We start from the raw sequence: 21,164 nt of genomic DNA on the forward strand, positions 1-21,164 counted from the left end.
CCTACCCCTAGGAGGAAAACTCTCCTTTCACTCAACCACCTGGGCCACCATTACCAAGGACCACTGGGTTCTGCACATTGTGTTTCAGGGATACAAGTTTTCCTTCCACACCCTTCCAACCCCAAAAGGGTTCCCAGATCTACCACAAAATCAGTGAGCAGAGGCTCAAAAGCAAATCCTTTTCCTGCTCTCTATGAGGGGAGTAGAGCAACTTCCTGCAGAACAGATAGGCCAAGGTTTCTACTCCAGACTATTTCTGGTACCCAGAAAAGAAGGCACATGGTGCCCCATCCTCTATCTATCCATTCTAAACACCTTCCTGGTGATCCCAAAATTTAAAATGCTCACCCTTCAGCAGCTGCTACCCATGCTGTCCAAGGGCACTTGGCTAGCCACCCTAGATCTAAAAGAGTCCTACCGCCACATTCCTATCAGGGAATCATGCAGGTAATATCTCTGCTTCAGGGCAGGATCTCAACACTTTCAGTTCTCTGCGCTTCCCTTTGGCTTATCTGCTGCTCCCAGAGTTTTCACAAAATGTCCGACTCTGGCCGTTGACTTTTGCAGACAAAGAAATATTCAGACTTTCCCATACTTAGACGACTGCCTTATTCAGGTAGCCAGCCAGGAAAAGCTGCTCAAGCACTTGGCCTTTGTAAAGACCCTCCTAACCTCTCTAGGGTACACAATCAGTGAAATGAAATCCAAGCAGGTGCCTACCCAAAGGATAATGTTCCTGGGAGCAAGTCTGGACACAGCATCCCAGTATGGCGTACCTTACACCAGAGAAAGAAATTTTCCTGAGAACCTATTTCTCTCAACTAGCCACCAGGCCCCATCTAACTGCAAGGAAGATCCTGCAAGCTCTAGGGTTCATGGCATCTTGCATACTACTCATTCCATATGCCAGACTGCTTATGAGGAAACTTCAGTGGTATCCAAAGAGCCTTTGGCATCAACACTCTCAAGACCTGGAAACTCTTCTACCTATAATTCCTTACCTCAGAAAATATTTTCTTTGGTGGGCAACAGCATGCTCCCTCAACAAGGGACTGCTTTTCTCCCCACCACCTCTGCCCCAGACCCTCACCACTGATGCATCAGACTATGCTTGGGGTGCACACCTGGACAGCAGGTGTATACAGGGCCAATGAAGCCCACAGCAATCCCCTCTGCACATCCATCAAAAAGAGATGATGGCTGTGCACCATGCCTTGATAGCTTTCAAGCCCCTTCTCTCTCCAGGGGCTCTCCTGATCAAAACAGACAACACAACTGTGATGTGGTACATCAACAAGCAGGGGGGGACGCACTCCTACCCTCTATGCAGGCTGGCCACGACCCTGTGCCACACAGCCTTTGCCATGCAACTACACCTGTTAGTACAATTCCTACCAGGCTCTCTTAACTCTGTGGCAGACCAGTTAAGCAGAAATCTTCCGGACCCACACGAGTGGCAACTCAGCAGAGGTACCTTAACCCCCAATAACTCAGAATTAGGGAACCCCAAAGGTCAACCTCTTTGCCTCCCACACCAACCATCAGCTCAGCAAATTCTGCACCAGGAAGCATCACTGCATGGCTTGGAAAGTGGATGTCCTGCCCTTCCCCTTGCTCAATCTATCAGTTTATGCCTTTCCTCCACTACCTCTCATCCCCAGGGTACTGCTCAAAATAAGGGAGGAAAAACCAAGACCTTTCTTATAGCTCCAGACTGACCCTGGCAATACTGGTACCCCTTGCTGCACAGCCTGTCCCCGCTGCCTCCATGGCATCTTCCTCGGATTCCAAACCTCTTGACCCAGAGGGAAGGGGATTTCATGCATCCCCAATTGCAGACACTCAATTTGTCAGCTTGGCTTATTCCCTAACTCCGAACCAATCTGCCAACCTCAGTAAACAGGTTCTGGATGTTATCTGTGAGGCCAGATGCCCTAGCACCAGAAAGTCTTATGCTGATAAATGGAAAAGGTTCTGTACCTGGATCCAGGCCAAGGGAAGCCAATACAGCACAGCCCTCCCTCCCCCTCATCCTGGATTACTTAGCTGACCTACTACACAGTGGCCTGTCTTTCTCCTCTATAAAAATTCATGCCTCTGCTATTTCTGCTCATTTTCACACATTTTCACACTGAGCAGCCCCTTTTCTCGCAACCTTTGATCAAACAGTTCCTAAGAGGGGCTAGCAACTTGAGGCCCCCCAGAAGGGCACCAACACCAGCTTGGGACCTTAACTTTGTATTGGAAAAGCTCACTCTGCCCTCTTTCGAACCAGCTTCTTCTGCAGAGCTAAAATTTCTCTCCTGAAAGACAGCATTCCTTCTGGTCATCACTTCATCCAGAAGAGTCTCTGAGCTGCAAGCATTCATGGCTGTGGAACCCTTTATCATCTTCCATGCAGACAGGGTATCCTGCAGAACTAACCCATCCTTCATGCCCAAGGTGGTGTCCTGTGTGGCTCTCAACCAATCCATTCATTTGCCCACCTTTTTTCCTAATTCCCAGAACAAGGGGGAAATGATTATTCACTCTCTAGATGTGCACAGACGGCTCAGATTCTATCTGAACAGGACTAAATTCTTCAGAAAGTCTGATCAATTCCTGGTTAGCTTTGCTACAAGGGCAGGAGGCAAAGCCATCTCCAAACAAGCAATTTCCAAATGGTTAGCACACTGCATCAATTTCTGCTACAAACAGCATGGAAAGCCTCCCCCCAAGTGGGGAAGGACGCACTTCACCAGAGCAGCCTCCACTTCTGCAACAATCAGTATGGAAAGGTTCTCCCCAAGGGGGACAGGGCACACTCCACCAGAGCAGCCTCCACTTCTGCAGCTTTCCTCAGAGGAGTCCCCACCAGGGACATCCTGGAGGCTGCCACCTATTCATCTGTTCACACTTTTACCAAGCATTACCACCTGCCTCTCTCCTCCAAATCCAAGGTAGGGTTTGCCTCTGCAGTCTTGCAGGACATCCTAGCCAGTCCCTGTTTCCTTGACTGTCTCCACCCATTTCCTCAGCTTTGGGAATCAACCCAAATGTGATGATCGCAACAGTGAAACGCGAGAACATAGTACAGTTGTGTACACTTACCAAAAATGTAGATGTTCGAGTGTATTCACTGTTGCAGTCCTGGTTCCCTCCCTCCATCCCCCTTTCTTCTCTTTCTCTTTTTATTACCATTCTTCCTTATTGTTCTCCTTTCCTTACAAGGGACATATTGGTATTTATTTTCCACTGGTGGGGTTCTTCCACCAGAGCCTGGCCTTCTCCATGTGGAGTCCTGACAGGTTAGGGCAAGAAAAACTGATGTAATGACATTGGCTGCCTTACTTTATACTACTGACGACCTGACGTCAGTCCTCAAGTGACAGCAATTGATGCAGAAATACTAAGTCTCTGGTATTCGGGCTGGCCGAGGGCTTCCCTGGCAGGGGTAACCTAAATGTGATGACTGCAACAGTGAATACACTCGAAATGGTAAGTGTACACAACTGTACTTTCTCACCACAAGAGAACTATTCCAGGCAGGGTCAAGGCCCATATTACCAGGGCCTTGGCTTCATCTGTGGCTTCTTGTGAAAGGTTGGGCTGAAGAAGTGTTACAGGGCAAACAACTTTGTCCCCTGTAGATTTGAAAAAGAATTACAAGCTAGATTTCTTTTCCAGGTGAAGGTCAGGTTTTCCTAAGACTCTTGGACCTTTCACCTTCAGCCTTCCAGATGTTCCAAACTTTGGGAGTCTTCCCATGTAGCTTTGGCTATTGTAGCAGTGATCAGTATGATGAACGTAGTACAACTGTGTAAGTAAACTTACCATAACAGTATATGTTCGAATGATCGGTGTTGCAGTAGCCACTTCCTTCATCCATTCCCCTGTGTTTTGTGGAGTGTGTTTTTTATGCCCAAGTGTGGACTTTTTTTTTTTTTTTTTTTGTTCTAGCAGTGTCCTATTGGGGCTTAGCCCCCTGTCACATTTAGCATGAAAGCTCTGAAGGGTTTGACACCCAAACCAGTCTTTTAGTTCACTTGGCTCAAGCGGCCTAACAGGCCCTGAAGCTTTGAAAGCTGGCTAACTGTTGTATGCTTAGCAGGATATAACCTATGTAGTTCAAGCTGCTGCAGCCATGATCATTTGATCATCCACTTTAATTTCTGTGTTGTGCATACACAGTTTTTGAGGTATTTAAAATGTAGGTTTCTGAGTGTGCACTTAGATATAGGTAATTGTGTACTAGGTACCTGGTTTTCATGATGGTCTTGAATGCAGTATGACTAATTAAATTCTTACGCTGCAGTGGTGTAGCCAGAATTTTGGAACTGTACAAAAGGTTCACTACTTTCCTCCTGAGGTAGGTTATAATGACTGATGTGTACGTGACCTTCCTTTGCAGCTATGTCCACTTAACTGACCTTTGTTTGGCACATAGTCTAAGTATAGAATTTGCTGAAATGAGTCCATATTGTATTTGAGAATTGCATGCCAAATACACAGAGACTGAATTTTTTTTTAAAGTGATACCAGCTTATGATTAACGAAACCATAGTACCTTATGGAGTATTATCCTTGTCGCTTGTTCCTGGCTGAATTGTACTGCATTACTTCTTGAAATACTTCCTTCTGCACTTAAAGCAGTAGTGATTTTATCAAATGCATCTAGCCATTTAAAGGAAAATGAAACTGGCAGTGTGCTGCTTTAGTTTTTCTTTTTATGTTTTAACACTGTCAAAGCAGAGTTAATTTGCAGATAGATCTTCCACAGAAGTAAATGGATTGATATGCTGACTACAGCATTTCTGAGCAGTGAGTTTCCATTGTAATGTAGCCTTCCTTCGGTTAGTAGAGCATATTTGTTCTTTGTTATTCCTGAACTGAGAAATGGAACAAAGTTTTCATCCCAGTAATTGTGTGTTTTGCTTATTCTGCTAAGTGTTGTGATTGGTGAACCGTTGGGACTGGCTTGTAGGTCCAGCATCATCATTTTCAAATAAAAGTTTGCCCTTGGTAATAGATGATATTCTTCCTCTTACAAAGGAGTAGAACTTTAGCTGATGGAGAAAGATTTTCTACTCTTCTAGTCTAATTTTTTTGACAATTGTATTTCTTTCCTTTGGAAAAAAATCAAAATCCAGTGGCTCAGCAAATATCTGAAAGAAAGGATTGACAATTACATTTATGCTGGTAGTTCTTGCTTTTCACAAAGTTAGCAGTTCAAATGTCTCAGCAGAAATTTGAAAGGATTGTCAAGTATATTTATGTTGGTAGTTTTGTACTTTGCACAAAGTCAGCAGTGACATTAAGTACACTGTAGCTTCCTGTTCTAAATTTCAAGTAATGCGGCTGATTTAATGCATCATGTAATGTCTGTAGCTGGCATCGTATGGCAAATGATATATATTCACACTGGAAAGGCAGTTTCTGTGTCTCAGTGTTAATTGTAGGCTTTTTATAGTAGTAATAGTATATCGAACTGTTTGTTGTATATATATTTAATTATTTTTTTTAAGTAAGTGAAAATGTGTGTTTGGTGGGAATATGTGATAAATAGAGTTGGTCTCTTACCTCCAAGTGTCAAAATCTCATAATTTTAATGTAATTTTCCCATGTTGCAGTCCTACTTTTTTTTATCCAACTGCTGTATTTTGTGAATATTATTTTTCATTTATTTATTTATTTTTTACAGGCTACAACCACTCTGCATTAAGAGTCTGAACAATAAAGAGGTAATACAGGTGACTGCTGGAGCTAATCATTCCCTGGCCATGACTGCTAAATCCCAGGTACTAGAGGTTCTTCATTTTATATTGTGTATCAGAATATATCAGGAGGATGTAGTCATGACTGTCATTGCTTGCAGACTGCATTGCGCTGTTAGTATGTGGTATTCAGTGTAGGCTGACACACGTACTGAGGTTTCTGGACAGGCAAAATAAAACCTACAAGTACCCACTTCCAAAGGTGAGCATCAGCTTCTGTAATATAAAAAAACAGCATGTAAGTTGGTAATATGTTTCCTAAAACTTTTTTAGAATTCCAGAAGCAATTGTAGGTATTTAATCTTTAATTTGTTGGGATACAAGAGAAAGTTGTAGAAATGAAAGTGCTGCTGTTAAAGTTCTCAATGGAAAGACTGTGACCTGGTACTGATAATGTCTGGTTTATTTATTCATTGTTTATCCAAGTACCGTCTCATGGCGCCTTAGTGGTCAAGTCGGCTCTCTGGGCGAGACGCGAGTTAGGAGTTATACAACGTGCCTACCGAGTGCCTTCCTACAAACTATACAGTCATATTTTAGTCAATTTAAGCTAAGCTGAAAAAAAAATGGAAGTTGAAAAAGTACTCCTGCACTGTAATTACATCGATAATGAGACACTCAAAAAGCCTAGAAGTTATAATGCACCTGTTCTCATTCTCATTGTGAGATTACTTTGTTTGTTGTACAAATGTCTGTTAGTGTTGTGTTACTAAAAAAGGAAAAGTAAAGTTTTAATTAAATAACAATGATCTGTAATTCAACTGTAGAGGTAGAGCAGAATAGTTTTTGCTTTTTGGCATTGAGTTATGTGATGACAGCAAAGAAATGATTGGAAGGACATACTCGTTATAGTAGCCATTACTAGCCCTGGTTTGCATTACTTCTATTCAGCAGCAGTTGATGTGGGATTCCAACCAACACAACAAATACAATTTTACCAGGTCTGGACATAGTCTCCATACATATACATAAAATACATTTCCATTTTTTATGGTGGTGTCTAACTTCCAGTTTCAGTCCTCAAGTCCTCTCATAGGTAGCAGTTAAAGCTAAGGAAGGAGAGAAGGGGTGGTATAACTTGGCATGGGGATGGGGGGGGGGAACCAATATAACTAAAAACCAAATTAAAATTATATGGATATATAATGAATATATATCATGTGTTGTTGTTAACTATTGCCTATTCAAACCTATTCAACAGGTTCTGTGGAGCAGCACCTGCTTCTGCATAGCATGTACTTGAGAAATGAAATCATTAGTCATTAGCACATAACAAATAACTGCAGCTACAAAATATCACTGACTCATTACCAAACTCTTCAGCAGCTGTCAGCAGCAGCCAGAGTTATTCACATAAGTACAAACATTGATGAATGATGACAAAGTCAGATTTGGCTTTTATTTACTTGAAGATTGCGGTGTTTTCACCCCCACCACCACCACTTTCTTTCTGTCATTTGTACAATGTCAAGAAACATAACAAATGTGGTGTGTGTGTGAAAATATATATTTTACATTGTTTTTACTTTTTGGTCGAGATGATTATAGATTTAGTAGTTATTTTTCTTTTTTTATTTTATGCAATAACTACACCCTATGTCAAATGTGTTATTATTGTGTTTTTTATTTTAGACTATTTGTGGTAAAATATTTTCCTTAATTTTTGATTTGTAAAGTCATTTTGTTGAGTTTGAGTTTAGTTATATGTTAATATTTTATTTTACTTTTTTTCAGCTTAGTAGGAAAGTACTAAAAGTGTCGTAGGGGGGGACTCATTTTCATATGTTCCATGCAAAAAGACTGATGTTTGACACATGTGCAGATATCAAGGTTTGTTTTGGACTTATGCTTTATGGAATTATGATTTTTTTATTTTTTTGTTAACGGTAAGGGGAAGGGAGGAATGTGCCAAGTAATATCTCATTTCATTTTGAAAAGATTACTTATAGTAACATGTAAAAAAAGAATGGTACCTGTATGTGTTGTAGGCAGGTAGACATCAAAGTTTGCTCGATTTAGGGGTTATGGAAATTATGATTTTTTTTTTTATTTTTAACAAATAACTTTTGCACCACACCATGTGTTGTGTAATGTATCATTTTTTTTGAAGTGTAGTATACTCCTTATGTAAAAGAACTGTGTCTAGGCACTGCAGATATCACAGTTTGTTTAGTCTATGTAAAATAATTACAAAATATATTTTCTACTATTATTATTTATTATTCTTTTATCTTGGAGCAGGCATATTAATCCACACAAATGATGCTGTTTGCTTTTTGAAGCTGACATTCAGATGCACAACTTCTACACTGATATGTAGGGATGTTGCCTGTTAGATGATATGATGAGATATTATATTTTTTTAATTATTATATATATTTAATCTATCATCTATATTTCCTCATGAATATCTCATGAAAGGATGTACACACAGTCATGGTTTTTAAATCATTTATAGCTGTTGGAAATTGTAACAAATTTGTATGGTATGTAATGGTACCAAGATATAAAAATGCACAATATCAGCATTCCTTTGCCAAATATTCATTATGACTTGATTGATATGCTAATTAATTACACTGTTTGTAGGTCAGTCTGCTGAAGCTGACTCTGAACAACTTTATTTTTGATTTAGCTGTAAAGAGTTAAAGAGTTATGAGCATTTGTTTTTGTTGTATATGGCAAATGGATTTTCTGAAAATGAGCTCAGGCTGCTCTGTTGTTCCTGTCCTATTCAATTGGCAGAGTGTCCCTCCTGAGCTGCTTCTCTGGAGTTAATAAAACACTTTGTTTCAATTTGTCATTTGTATTATAAACAGAAAAAAACTTTAACTCCACAAAAATAGAACAATGTAATTAGAAGAATGCAGTTGCATTCTGTGTAATATTACAACACATACATCTTTAACAGCAGTTTGCTACAAGTTCTGCTCAGATGTAGTAGTGTATGACTGATGGTGTGTAACAGGTTTTTCAGAACAGCCTTGAAGACTTTATTCATTTATTTAGTGCTTTTATCAGGACAGTATGACTGAGCACAAGTCCCATTTTCAGCAGAGGTCTGGGGAGAAATGCTTTATTTTAAAGAATGAGTAGAAGGCTGATATGCAAGATTTACAGAATAAATGAATACACAGAATAATTATGACATGACAGTTAATCAAAAAATAAATGTACATACATAGAATAGTAAATACATTTATGTGAAATAGTAAATGAACATGCATAAAATAGTAATGATATCAGTTAATGAAAACGTGACAGTTAAGACAAGAACACAGTAAAATATTAATACCAATCATGTAATAGTCTGCTTATTTTCAAATGGGCACAGTTGTGAATAGATATGAATAGAAGACAGTGAAGTAATTATAGGATGAAGATGGTTACAAATTGTGAAGGAGTATTGAGGAGGTCTAGGTAAAATGAGATAGACATAGTAGTGGAGAGGGGTAGATGATCAGCAGATAGAGATTGTGAAGTAGCAACAGTATTATGGCCAGTTACATAAGAGGGGTGACGAGTTTTGGAGAGTATCCAGGAACATCACAAGTATAGAGCTGATAATTGAGTAAGCAGGACTTCAGTTGAGTTTTAAATGATTTTAGGGATTGTTTTGGATGTCCTTCAAGGATGCATCTACAGTCATCACATATGGGTTGTCCTGCTTCAGGCAGCCCTTCGGTCGGCCGGATTCCAAAGTCTGGCTCCGGCGTCGGCTGATGTCGCACTTTCCCCGACGTCAGAGCGCCTGGGGTATAAAAGCATCAGCCGACGCCATCTTCCCCAGTCTTTCTTGCCGCGTGGTGCCCGAAGCAGAAGCAGTTCACAAGTGCCGGTCAGCCAGCTCCTGTAATTCAGCTACCGAAGACTTCAAAAAGTTAAGTACCCCGTTGGGGACTCTTTCTTGCCTCAGCCGATGTCAGATAAAGTTAATAATTGTTTAACTTGTGGGAAACAAATACCTCATAAGGATTTACACTCTTACTGGCTCCCCCTGCCTAGGCCCAGACCACGACGTCTCGGCCTGTTCAGCCTGTGCTTCCTTCAACCGACGCACTCTTAGACGTCGGGCGGAGTTTGCAGAGGAATTTTTTGGGGCTAGTTTTTCGTATAAGATGCCGTCGGAGACTCCGACTTCTCATTTAGTTAAGAAACGGAAGGACAAGGACCGACACACGCGGGCCACGGTTTCGGCTGAAACCACGGCAAGGCCTACCATGAGTGTCTCGGTCTCGGCTGAAACCGAGTCCTTGGTACTTCCAACTACCGAAACCGCTCAACCGACTACCTCGGTCCCGGAGGCCCCGGCTGAGTCTGTTATTGAATTTCCAACAGAACCTGGTGTCCTGGAACCTTCCGACACCATTCCTTTAGACAAATCTACACCAGCACATGGTGCAGCCAGGCCTCCTGCATCCATGTCCATTAAGGCATTCTCCAGGGCTAAAGCTGCTAAACTCTCAAAAGCTTTGCCTCCCAAGGTTATCCCTCAGGGACCCTCTACTGGTTCACAGATTCTAAGCTTAGCAGAGGATCTTATCTCCTTAATTAGGGGCTCTCAACCTCATCCGGACAGGGGCTCTCAACCTCCTCCAGACAAAAGGCCCAGGGTTGAGCCCTCTGATCCCCACTCCTCAGATGAGGCCTCTGATGGCTGTACTCTCTCGGACCACCAGGAGGAGGCTTTTTCGGCCTATGAGGATTCTGATGCAGAGGAATCTATTCCCTCGGCCTCCCCTCCTGAAGAGTTTTCCTTTGGGGAGACACTACACACCATGAGAGAGCATTTCCAGTGGCAGGGCCAGGAATTCTCTGATTCCAGGAAAAGATTAAGGACCTTTTTACATTTGCCTCAGCATAGACCTTTAGCTATTCCTCCTGTTTTGAATGTCATTGATGATGTGTACTCTGACTCTAGCACAACCCCTGATTCTCTCCCTCCGGCTCCTGCCAAACCCGATAGGTACTACAGGGTCCCGGACTCACATCTTTACATTTACAAGGCCCACTCTGCTGATCCAGAAACTATTTCCCAGGGCCCTAAAGGGGTTGCAGCTGCCACTGCTAAAAATCCTCTCCCCTCTGAAAGGGAGTCCAGAGCTTTAGAGAGATGGGGTAAAAAAGTGTATACTTCTGCTACTCTTTCTGTGAGGGCATTAAATTGTCAGTTTCATATGATACAGTACCAAGAGTATTTGTTAGATGAATTGCATAAAAAACTGTCTTCACCTGACCCCCTAGACCGCAAGTCACTTCAGGATCTGGTACATAACTCACAACAGGTTAGCAACCATTTCTTGCAATGTGGTTATGATGCATTGGAAGCTTCATGTAGGTCAGCTATGACTGGCGCAGTCATACGTAGGCATGCTTGGCTGAAGGAGCAATCTCTGCCAGACCATGTTAAAGCAAAGCTGCTGGATGCTCCTCTGGAAAAGCAAAAGTTATTTGGCTCCACGGCTCAGGAGGTCCTAAAGAAATTTGAAGAAAAGGCAAAATCTGCACAAACAGTCAAAGATTTTCTCCAAGTACAACCACCAAGATTCAGCAGGAATTGGCCTTCCAAGAATTGGTCCTTTCCAGACACAGAGAGGTTTCAGAGAGGCAAGAACAGGCTTGCCAGAGGTAGAGGGCAAGCTAGAGGCTCCTACAGAGGACGTCAATGGCAGCCTCCCAACCAGAGAGGTAATGCAGGACCTTCAACTGCTGCACAAGGACAGGCTCAATGACTTTACTTTGACACCGCCAACCAGGGCTCAATTGGAAGCACCTTTGGGCGGAAAGCTTTCTTTATTCTCAGAAAATTGGCACAGTATTACAAGGGACAAATGGACACTACAAATAATAGACAAAGGATACAGGTTTCATTTCCACACATTACCAAAAAGAAAGGGCATGCCAGACCTGCCACCGAATCAAAGGGCAAAGGCTTTGAAACAAATTTCCAGCTTAATGCAAATGAAAGCTATAGAAAAGGTTCCTCTCTCAGAACAAGGCCAAGGATTTTATTCCAGACTATTCCTTGTTCCAAGAAAAAAAAAACAATGGAGGCCTATTCTCAACTTGTCCGCACTGAATACTTATCTCATTGTGCCAAAGTTCAAAATGCTGACTCTACAGCAGCTCCTTCCCATGCTGGGCAAGGGGTCTTGGCTGGTAACTCTAGACCTCAAGGAGGCATACCTGCATGTCCCTATCAGACAAAGTTGCAGAAGACACCTCAGATTTCTTGCAGGGTCAGAGCATTATCAATTCTCAGCATTGCCCTTTGGCTTATCTACTGCGCCCAGAGTATTCACGAAATGCCTGGCATCAGTAATTGCACACTGCAGACTTCAGGGGATTCAAATATACCCATATCTGGACGACTGCCTTATACAAGCGGACAGCCAACAAACTTTGGTAAAACACTTGAATTATGCCATCCACCTACTTCAGGCCTTGGAATATACAGTCAACTTTCACAAATCAAGATTTGTTCCATCCCAGAGAATAACCTTTCTGGGTGCAGATCTAGATACAACCACCCAAATGGCCTTCCACACAGAAGAAAAACAAAGTCAACTACCAGATTACTTCAAAAATCTGACAAGACAAACCCAGCTGACTGCAAGGAAAATCCTGCAGGCCCTGGGTTACATGGCTTCTTGCATCCTTCTGATTCCGCAAGCAAGACTACATATGAGGAAACTACAATGGTACCTAAGGAGTTTATGGACTCAGACTGGAAACTTTGATACCACTCATTCCATGCCTTCAAAAGGAATTTCTGTGGTGGGCTCAAGCAAGCCAGTCAAACAGGGCCTGCCTTTCAGCAAACCAATAGCCAGCCAAACCATTACAACAGACGCTTCAGACCACGGATGGGGAGCGCACATGGAGGGCAGATGCATTTAAGGTCTATGGTCACAAAAGAGCTACGCATGCACATAAACCAAAAGGAAATGCTGGCAGTGATACATGCAGTCGAAGCCTTCAAACCCTTTCTGCATCATGGCCATCTGCTAATAAGGACAGACAACACCACGGTTATGTGGTACATAAACAAGCAAGGAGGCACCCATTCCTATCCTCTTTGCAGGCTGGCAATGAATCTATGGGAACTATTCTTGAAACTCAATATACAGCTACAATCCCAGTTTGTGCCAGGGAAAGACAATATACTGGCGGACAGCTTAAGCAGAAATATCATGGATGCACACGAATGGATGCTGCACCCAGACATCTTTCTACAGATAACACAATCATGGGGGAGGCCGGACTTAGATCTTTTTGCCTCCCCCCACAATCATCAACTGAAGAAATTCTGCTCAAGGACATACCACCCACAAGCATGGAAAGTGGGCGCCCTCTCTTTCAGCTGGAGAACTCTAACAGTGTATGCATTTCCACCTCTCCCATTAATGACCAAGGTTTTACTGAAGATCAGGACAGAGCAGCCAAAAGTGATTCTGATAACTCCGGACTGGCCAAGACAGCACTGGTACCCACTGTTAAAGAGCATGTCACGCACGAAACCATGGCCTCTTCCTCTATGGCCACTTCTACTGACACAGCACAGTTACAAAACTCTGCATTCCAACCTGAAAACCTTGCAACTAACAGCCTGGAAAATACCTTGACTCCTCCTCAGGACAAGCTATCCCAGAGAGTGAAAGATATTATTATGGAAGCTCACGCCTTCCACAAGAAAGGCATATTCAGCAAAATGGAAGAGATTTCACATTTGGAACACCACAAAGGGCCTAGATGCGACAGTGATGAACATGCCACATATCCTGGAATACTTGGCAGAAATGTTCCACAATGGTCTGTCTTACTCTTCCATTAAAATTCATGCTTCAGCAATTTCAGCAGAGTACAATACTAATCCACCTGTCTTCTCTCATCCTCTCCTAAGACAGTTTCTAAGAGGAATCAAAAACATCAATCCTCCAAGGAAACCACCTCTACCTACTTGGGACTTTAACTTCGTGTTGGAAAAACTAACACTGCATCCCTTTGAACCAGCAGCATCTGCAGAACTACAGTTCCTGTCTTGGAAGACTGCTTTCCTTCTGGCCATAACCTCAGCAAGAAGAGTATCTGAGTTACAGACCCTTATGGCAGTACAGCCATTTCTTATTTTTCATCAGGACAGAGTTTCATTGAGAGCCAATCGTACATTTATGCCAAAGGTGGTATCCAGGGTTTCATTAAATCAAGCTATTCACTTGCCTACCTTCTTTCCAAATCCACAAAACAAAGGGGAGAAACTTCTGCACACCCTGGACATACATAGACAGTTGCGCTACTACTTGGACAGAACTAAAGGTTACAGAAAAACTGACCAGCTGTTGGTAGCATATGCTGCTGGTACACAAGGAAAAGCAATTTCCAAACAGACAATTTCAAAATGGATAGGGAATTGCATTCGTTTTTGTTACTCATTTCACAGAAAAACTGTGCCAGCTAACATTAGACCTCATTCCACGAGAGCCACAGCCACCTCCACAGCCTTCTTAAGAGGGGTGGCTACCAAGGACATTTTAGAAGCTGCTACATGGAGCTCCGTGCATACATTTGCCAAGCATTACAATTTACCTTTATATTCCAGATCCAGAGCAGGCTTTGCTACAGCAGTCCTGCAGGGCATTTTAGCTACACCATCCTTTACATAGTTCCTCCACCCCCAGATTGGCTATGGTATTCTACCCATATGTGATGAGTGCAGATGCATCCTTGAAGGACATAGTACAGTTTTGTACCTACCATAAATGTAGATGTCCGATAGGTATGCATCTGCAGTCAGGTTTACCCTCCCTCCTTCCCCTCTGTGGTATTTCTTGGGTACTTACCCCTCTTATAGCTAGCTGGGGTGATCTGTTATGGTGTATTTGTTTTTTATATTATTGTGCATGTTTGGATTTTTAAATGCATCTCTCCAAATTTAGCCTTCCTTAGAGGGCACCTGGCATCTGGGGCAAGAAAAACTGAGGAAGATGGCGTCGGCTGATGCTTTTATACCCCAGGCGCTCTGACATCGGGGAAAGTGCGACATCAGCCGACGTCGGACCCAGACTTTGGAATCCGGCCAACTGAAGGGCTGCCTGAGGCAGGACAACCCATATGTGATGACTGCAGATGCATACCTATCAGATATCTACATTTATGGTAGGTGCAAAACTGTACTTTGTATTGTTAGTGGGAAGCAGATGGCAAGAGTGCAATGATTTGCCTGTATAATTCTTGACCACAGGTCTCTGTTCTGAATAGCAGGGTAAAGAATTATGTAGAACAAGTGTTCTGTAGAAAAATGCTGTGGCACTAGGAGCTTCATCCCACCTGTATCTATTGTAGCTCCTAAGTGCCAAACACTGACATTGTATAATTTAAGCATAAAGAGCATGTAAAAGTCAGACTGAAAACTACAGATTTTGGGTTTGACAAGTCACATTATTACAAAGATAAGCTCTGATAACTATAGATTTTTGGGTTAGCCAGATCACATTGCTTCCTTGACGAGGTTGTTCCTTTACACTGACAGCTAATGTAGTAACTTGTATAGCTTAGTATTAGTATGGCACATCCTGTTTGCCCAGGTATCATTCTGGTTATACTGCTCTTCACCAGATACAGATGGGAGAGTTCAGTCCCTGAAAGTCCAAGGTGTGATATTGTCAGCACTGATAGGAGAGGCATTCTGTGTAAATGTGGGAGTAAAGCTACCAGACTTTAGAATCACTGTGCTCCTCTGATGCTTTTGTGATAAGGCTGTGTTCACATTGAGTTATGGACTATGAACCTCTTCTTGCTAGGTATGCATGATTTGTAACTGCATTTTCATATTTTGTACTATTTCCTCACACCTTCTTCCACTTCTGGTGTAGTTCATCTGGAGTCTAAAAGTTGTTTTCCAAATTTTTATACATGTTCACGTTTTACCTTGGATCTAGAGAGGGAGGGTAGGAACCATGGTACATTATGGAATAGGGATAGGCTATTTGGCTGTTTGCTGGCCTTAGTCCTCCATTTATGAAATGTAAACATGCTCTTTTTAAGTGCACAACTTTCATTTTGTACCAGTGCTAAAAAAAATGAATGAAAGTTAAAATTCTTTATTTCACCCAGCAGCAGTAACATTACATACAGCTTAGCTTGCAGTTAAAGTTGTTTTAGGTGTCAGGTTGTACAGTCAGGCAAAAGCAGCTTAGCTGAAACTAGCTGTTTAGGGACCTGAACTAATCTTGTTTGTAACCAACAGTGATCCTCCTCTTCCTTGTGGCTTTTGTGTTTTGCTGCTTGTTCTTGTTGTTCGCACACAAGCCCAAAGTCTGTTTGTAGTCTCCCTTTTTAAAAACGAGTGTTCAAACAGGAAATGTTTAATTAAATTTAAAAGTAGTAGTTATGAACCAGAGAGAAAATAAGGATACAGCATTTAGGCAGACATTTCTTCAAGCAGCCATGTAGGACTGTCTTTATTTCTACACTGCAGCAGTCTTGCAGGTACCACTTGAAAGACATTTTGGTTGTGTGTTGTGTGTTACTATTCCACACATTCAAGAGTACGACTGTAAACACATTCATTTTACAGTGAAACATTTAAGTTACTAGTGGATTACTTTACTAAACAACCATGCCTGCAAAATTAAACAAGTGACAAGTCTGCCTGATGAGCATCCACCCCCTGACTTCAGCATACTGGGACTTGCCTTTGAATAAATAAATGCAGTTATGAGAAATGACATAACGAAGATTGTACCTTTATAATCGCTCAGTAAAATATTCAAAAATGTTACTAAATAGGAAAGGCACACCATGCTGTCATCTGTTAACACGACAAATAAATAGTAACATGTTTTCAGATCACTTTATGCACATTTTGTGGAGGGGAGAAAAGAACATTTTTTTAAAAAGGCCACATTCTGTTCTTGTGCTACACATTGCCTCTTAAGAGTAGAACATTAATTTCATATTTAGTGTTCTTAGATTCTTATTAAAAAAAATGAAGCGTTGTTGCCTTTGAATATGCAGGTAGTTGTCTAAGCAGTGATGGGCCAGATGTTCTTCGTGTTTCACTGTTGCAGTCATCCCATTTGGGTTATCCCTGCCAGGGTAGCCCTTGGCCAAACCAAATACCAGAGGCTTAGTATTTCTGCGTCTGTTGCTGTCACTTCAGGGCTGACGTCAGGTTGTCAGTGGTATAAAGTAAGGCAGCCGATGCCATTACATCAGTCTTTCTTGCCGTGGAGCCCGAAGCAGAAGCAGTTCGCACGAATGCCAGTCATCAGGCAGTCCTACATGGTTGTTTGATGAAGAAATGTCATCTTAATGTGGTACCCTAATTTTCTCCCTGTTTCATAATTACATCTTCTAATTTTAATTAAACATTTCCTGTTTGAACACACATTTTAATAGGGAGGCTACGATTAGACTTTGGGCTTGAGTGTGAGTTGACTGTAGCTAGCTAGTGGACCATCGTAGGGCATGTGAAAAGAAAAACACAATGAAACACCATAACAATAAGGTACAGAATGCATAATATATAATAATGATTTACAGAAAATTAGGTTTAAATGCATTTTTAAATATGTATTTTATAAAATTTATTGTTAAATGTATTCAGCATGATTTTGGATGTTTAAGATATGTATATATATATATATATATATATATATATATGTATGGATGGGTAGGTTTATATACCATTATGGTATAATCAAGTATGTATTTTTTAGGTTACAGTATATGCATGTATTTATATATTTATATGTTTACATATTCTAACTGGTTAATGTGTTTGGTTTTATTTCTATAACCTGTTAGTGTTTGATATAGTGTAGGGGAAATAGAGGGTATGTTGTTATAATTCATTAGGGAGATGGGCAAATGGAAATGCACATTTAATTCCATTACGGCTTTTTAAATGGGAAGGAAATTATGTATTTTGTCAGAGGAAGTTTGTCATTCAGCACAAACGAAAGCGCTTACTTTTTATGGGCGTATATTGTAAATTTTATTTACACACTTTTAAGCTGTTTAAGTTTTTTAAATTTATTAAAACGTTTATTTGCCAGTCTGGTTTCGTTTTTTGTCCTTTGGTTTTCTTTACAAATCCTGCCAATGTTCACAACACATTGAAGTACTAATTTGTCAATTTCAAGGATTATGGTTGGGACGAAGTGCTGGCATGTTACAGTGCAACAAGATAAGGGTGCAGTTACCAAAACAACAAAGGTGGGAAAGTGTCCTGTACAAAAATATTTGTGCCTCAGTAGAAAAAGAACAAATGTCATTAACCTGAATTCATTAACAGAAAGTCAGACATGTTTTGTTCTGTGCTGCATTGTAAAGAAACATTTTTAAACCAATATAGCAAATTTTGCCAACATTCAAGGTAAAACGCATCATCTCACTGTGGCTGCAGAGACTGAATAGCAAAGTAGTTTACAAGTTCTTTGAAGAAGAAGCAAGAGTGGTCAGCTCCTGGATTGCACTGATAGTTTTGACATGGGCAGATTTACTCTGAGAACAGAAATCTGAGTAATTCAAGCAAATAAAGTGAAAATGTAAATAGGTTCCAGAAGGTCTGCAAGATGCCCATGACTCGCACTACTTCTATTTTATTTAATTGGATGTTAAAAAAAAAATGCCTAACATGACTCATAAAGGGTACTTAAAGTGGATTCTTGAGGTAAGCCTCCAAGATCACTTTACAGCAGTAGGTCCATTCACATGTTACAGCAGAATCGATTATCTGAGCTAATTGGGACCTAGGGTAGTTCGGATAATCAAACATATAATTGAAACGGATATAAAATTTCTAAAATCTTGTTTTTTTTTTTTTCTGCACGAAGAAATATACTTTTCAACCATTCATTGATTCCACTGGACAATAAAGAATATTTTTCATACACGAGCTGCCTAGAAGTTCAAAAGACATGCTCAAGCAAATACGTATAATGTTTACATATTCAGACTTTATGATTTTTCCTACCCAAAAACTTTGGAAGGCTGGTTCGGATAATTGAGACTCTACTGTTTAGCCATTTAATGATTCTGATACAATAAAGTATAGGTTCATTGGCAAGTACTGGGCTAGCTGTCCTTGTGGGCCATTTTAAGCCTAGCCAATTTCCCTTTTTGTGTTCGAAATAACCTATCCCATTTGGATATAGACTAAATTTTACCCATCCCGTGGTTGATAATTGTATATTAACCTTAATGAGAATAATGAACAAAAAAAATCAGGATAATCTAGAAAGCTTAAGTCAGGTCTGGTATCCCACCTGTGATCTAGAGGGTGACAGGACTAACAAGAAACAGAATACTAAGGGTTAGTCCAGATAAACTCACATTAGCTAGCATATATAGTAGACTCTCTCTGATACCCTCCCTGTGGGAGGAGTAAAGATGCCTTTTTGAATATTCAAGTGGTTTATTCAGTTAAGTAGGAAAATGGACAAGTGGCTGTGTTCTCCTACATAGCATTCAACAGGCTAGTTATTTCAGGGCAGGTGCAAACAATGGTGGGAGAGTCCACAGGAGCTCATTAGAGGGAATTCTGGGAGATGGAAAACCAAGGAGCCAGTCCCAATTCTTAGAGGTTAGTCACTTTGAATATTCCTGAAGACCCTTGATGGTTTGCCAGCTCAGCAGTCTGTGGAACCTCATTCTTAGTTAAAAATGACAACACTCAGTGAGCTACCACTATAGAACTGAATAAAAAAAAAAAAACACTTTCACCTGAGCTTTATCGGGTCCATCTAACAGAGTGGTTTGTAGAGTGGTTTACACTTTGATCACTGACAATGCCTGCTTTTACAAGGCGATCACTAGACTTTGTTAGCCTGCTCTGTGAGAGGCTGTGTCTGTCTTTGTGGGGCTCTTATTTCTTGGAGCAAATTATGAAAGCTTTATTATAGAACTTTTTCAATTCTGACTTGTCCTTATTGATGCTTGTATCATATTTAATATGAGGGACTGTGCCCACTTTTACATGGCTTATATCTCCTTAAATACATTATGAAAGATTAATGTGACCAGTCCCCACTCTTCTTGATGAAAACATACATTTTTATGTGAAGGGGAGGTAGTCACCTAACAGCCACACTAGGGGACTCCCATTTTTGAACTATCCATGCATCCAGATAATTAGCTTACAGTAGAAATGAGCCACAGTGCTCATTTCTACAGAGCTCATGGGTGCGCACGAGTAGGAGGAAAATAGTGCATCAGGGGGAGAGAGAGAGTCTCGTAGATCGGCTAAAGTGGTTTTATCTGGACTAATCCTTTGTACTCTTTTTTTCCAAATGAGGATAACTCAGATCTTACCATAAATAATTTGAGGGGATATATAATGAGATCTCTGAGATTCAGTGGCACCCATAAACATGCTAGCTTTCCAATTCCTCTAAGAAAAGCAGCATTGAGAAAGACAAAAATGCATAACATGAATTGCTTAGTACCCTTAGTTTGCTGAAATAACACCAATAAAAATCATTTTGATTTGCATGTTTTGGGTAGTATCATACCCCTCAACTTTTTTGGTCCGGTTCAGTTAAAACAAATTTTGTGTCATTATGCATTTTTTGAAGCATAATCATAGAATTTTAATGACTGGCATTACTAACTGTAATCATAAGTGATTTACCAGAAATTGAAAAATATTCTGAGTGACAGGACAAATATGTGAACCAAAATCCAGGCAATCTGCAAATGTAGGGACAGTTGAGAGATACGGATAATACTCAAAAGGGAATGTCAGGTCACAAAATCCCATTCCAAGATTTGAATGCTTTTGTGGATATGTGGAATTTTTCATTGGTGCAGTTATGATTTCCTGAATGTTGTGTTATGAACAAGTCTTAGCAGACTTTAAGAAAGTACAGTTGTTCAAGTTGCACTTGCCCATAACTGGAGATGTCTAAATTCCTCATGTCTGTAGTAGTTAGGCTGTAGTGTCTTGTTCCTGCATAAGAAACAACCAGTCAGCTTTGAAAAGCTCTACCTTCCCCATTCCTTCACTCTGACTGCTGATTGGCTAATCTGAAGGTGGGAACTCAGCAGTCGGAGTCGAGCTTCTTCAGGACTTTCTTGCCTATACAGTGAGAGAAGAGCTTAGGAATCCTGAAACAACCAACCAGTAGTAACAAAACATATAAAGAAGAAACAATCTCAAAACTACTTTACATCCCAGCAATGACTTTATACAAAAGTAGGGGGCGGAAGATAAGTGTGGCTACTGGAGCAGTACAGAATTCCGGCATCTACAGTTACGGGTAAGTGCAACTACAACTCTGCTTTGTTTATTATTACCACTGCTGTAGTAGCCCTTTGACTATAAGTATTGATTGCCAAAGCCTATCTTACTTGGGAGGGAGGAAGGACATTGATCCAGGAGCCCCTAAAGAATAGTCCCAGCAAAGT

The 21,164-nt window shown here is 40.9% G+C and overlaps 1 protein-coding gene across 2 annotated transcripts in view; it reads left to right on the top strand.

Moving 5' to 3' along the window:
• The window catches only part of ALS2 (alsin Rho guanine nucleotide exchange factor ALS2), a 2,167,716-nt gene that overhangs the window by 502,482 nt on the left and 1,644,070 nt on the right, over nucleotides 1–21,164 (top strand). For both annotated transcript variants that reach the window (XM_044075110.1, XM_044075111.1), the window contains exon 7: nucleotides 5,681–5,777. In XM_044075110.1, coding sequence (XP_043931045.1) covers nucleotides 5,681–5,777 — 97 coding nt within the window. The remainder of the gene's footprint in view (nucleotides 1–5,680; nucleotides 5,778–21,164) is intronic.

Source organism: Protopterus annectens, chromosome 6.part0 (genome assembly GCF_019279795.1).
Source record: "Protopterus annectens isolate FY-2018-M chromosome 6.part0, PAN1.0, whole genome shotgun sequence".
NCBI classification, from domain to species: domain Eukaryota; kingdom Metazoa; phylum Chordata; order Ceratodontiformes; family Protopteridae; genus Protopterus; species Protopterus annectens.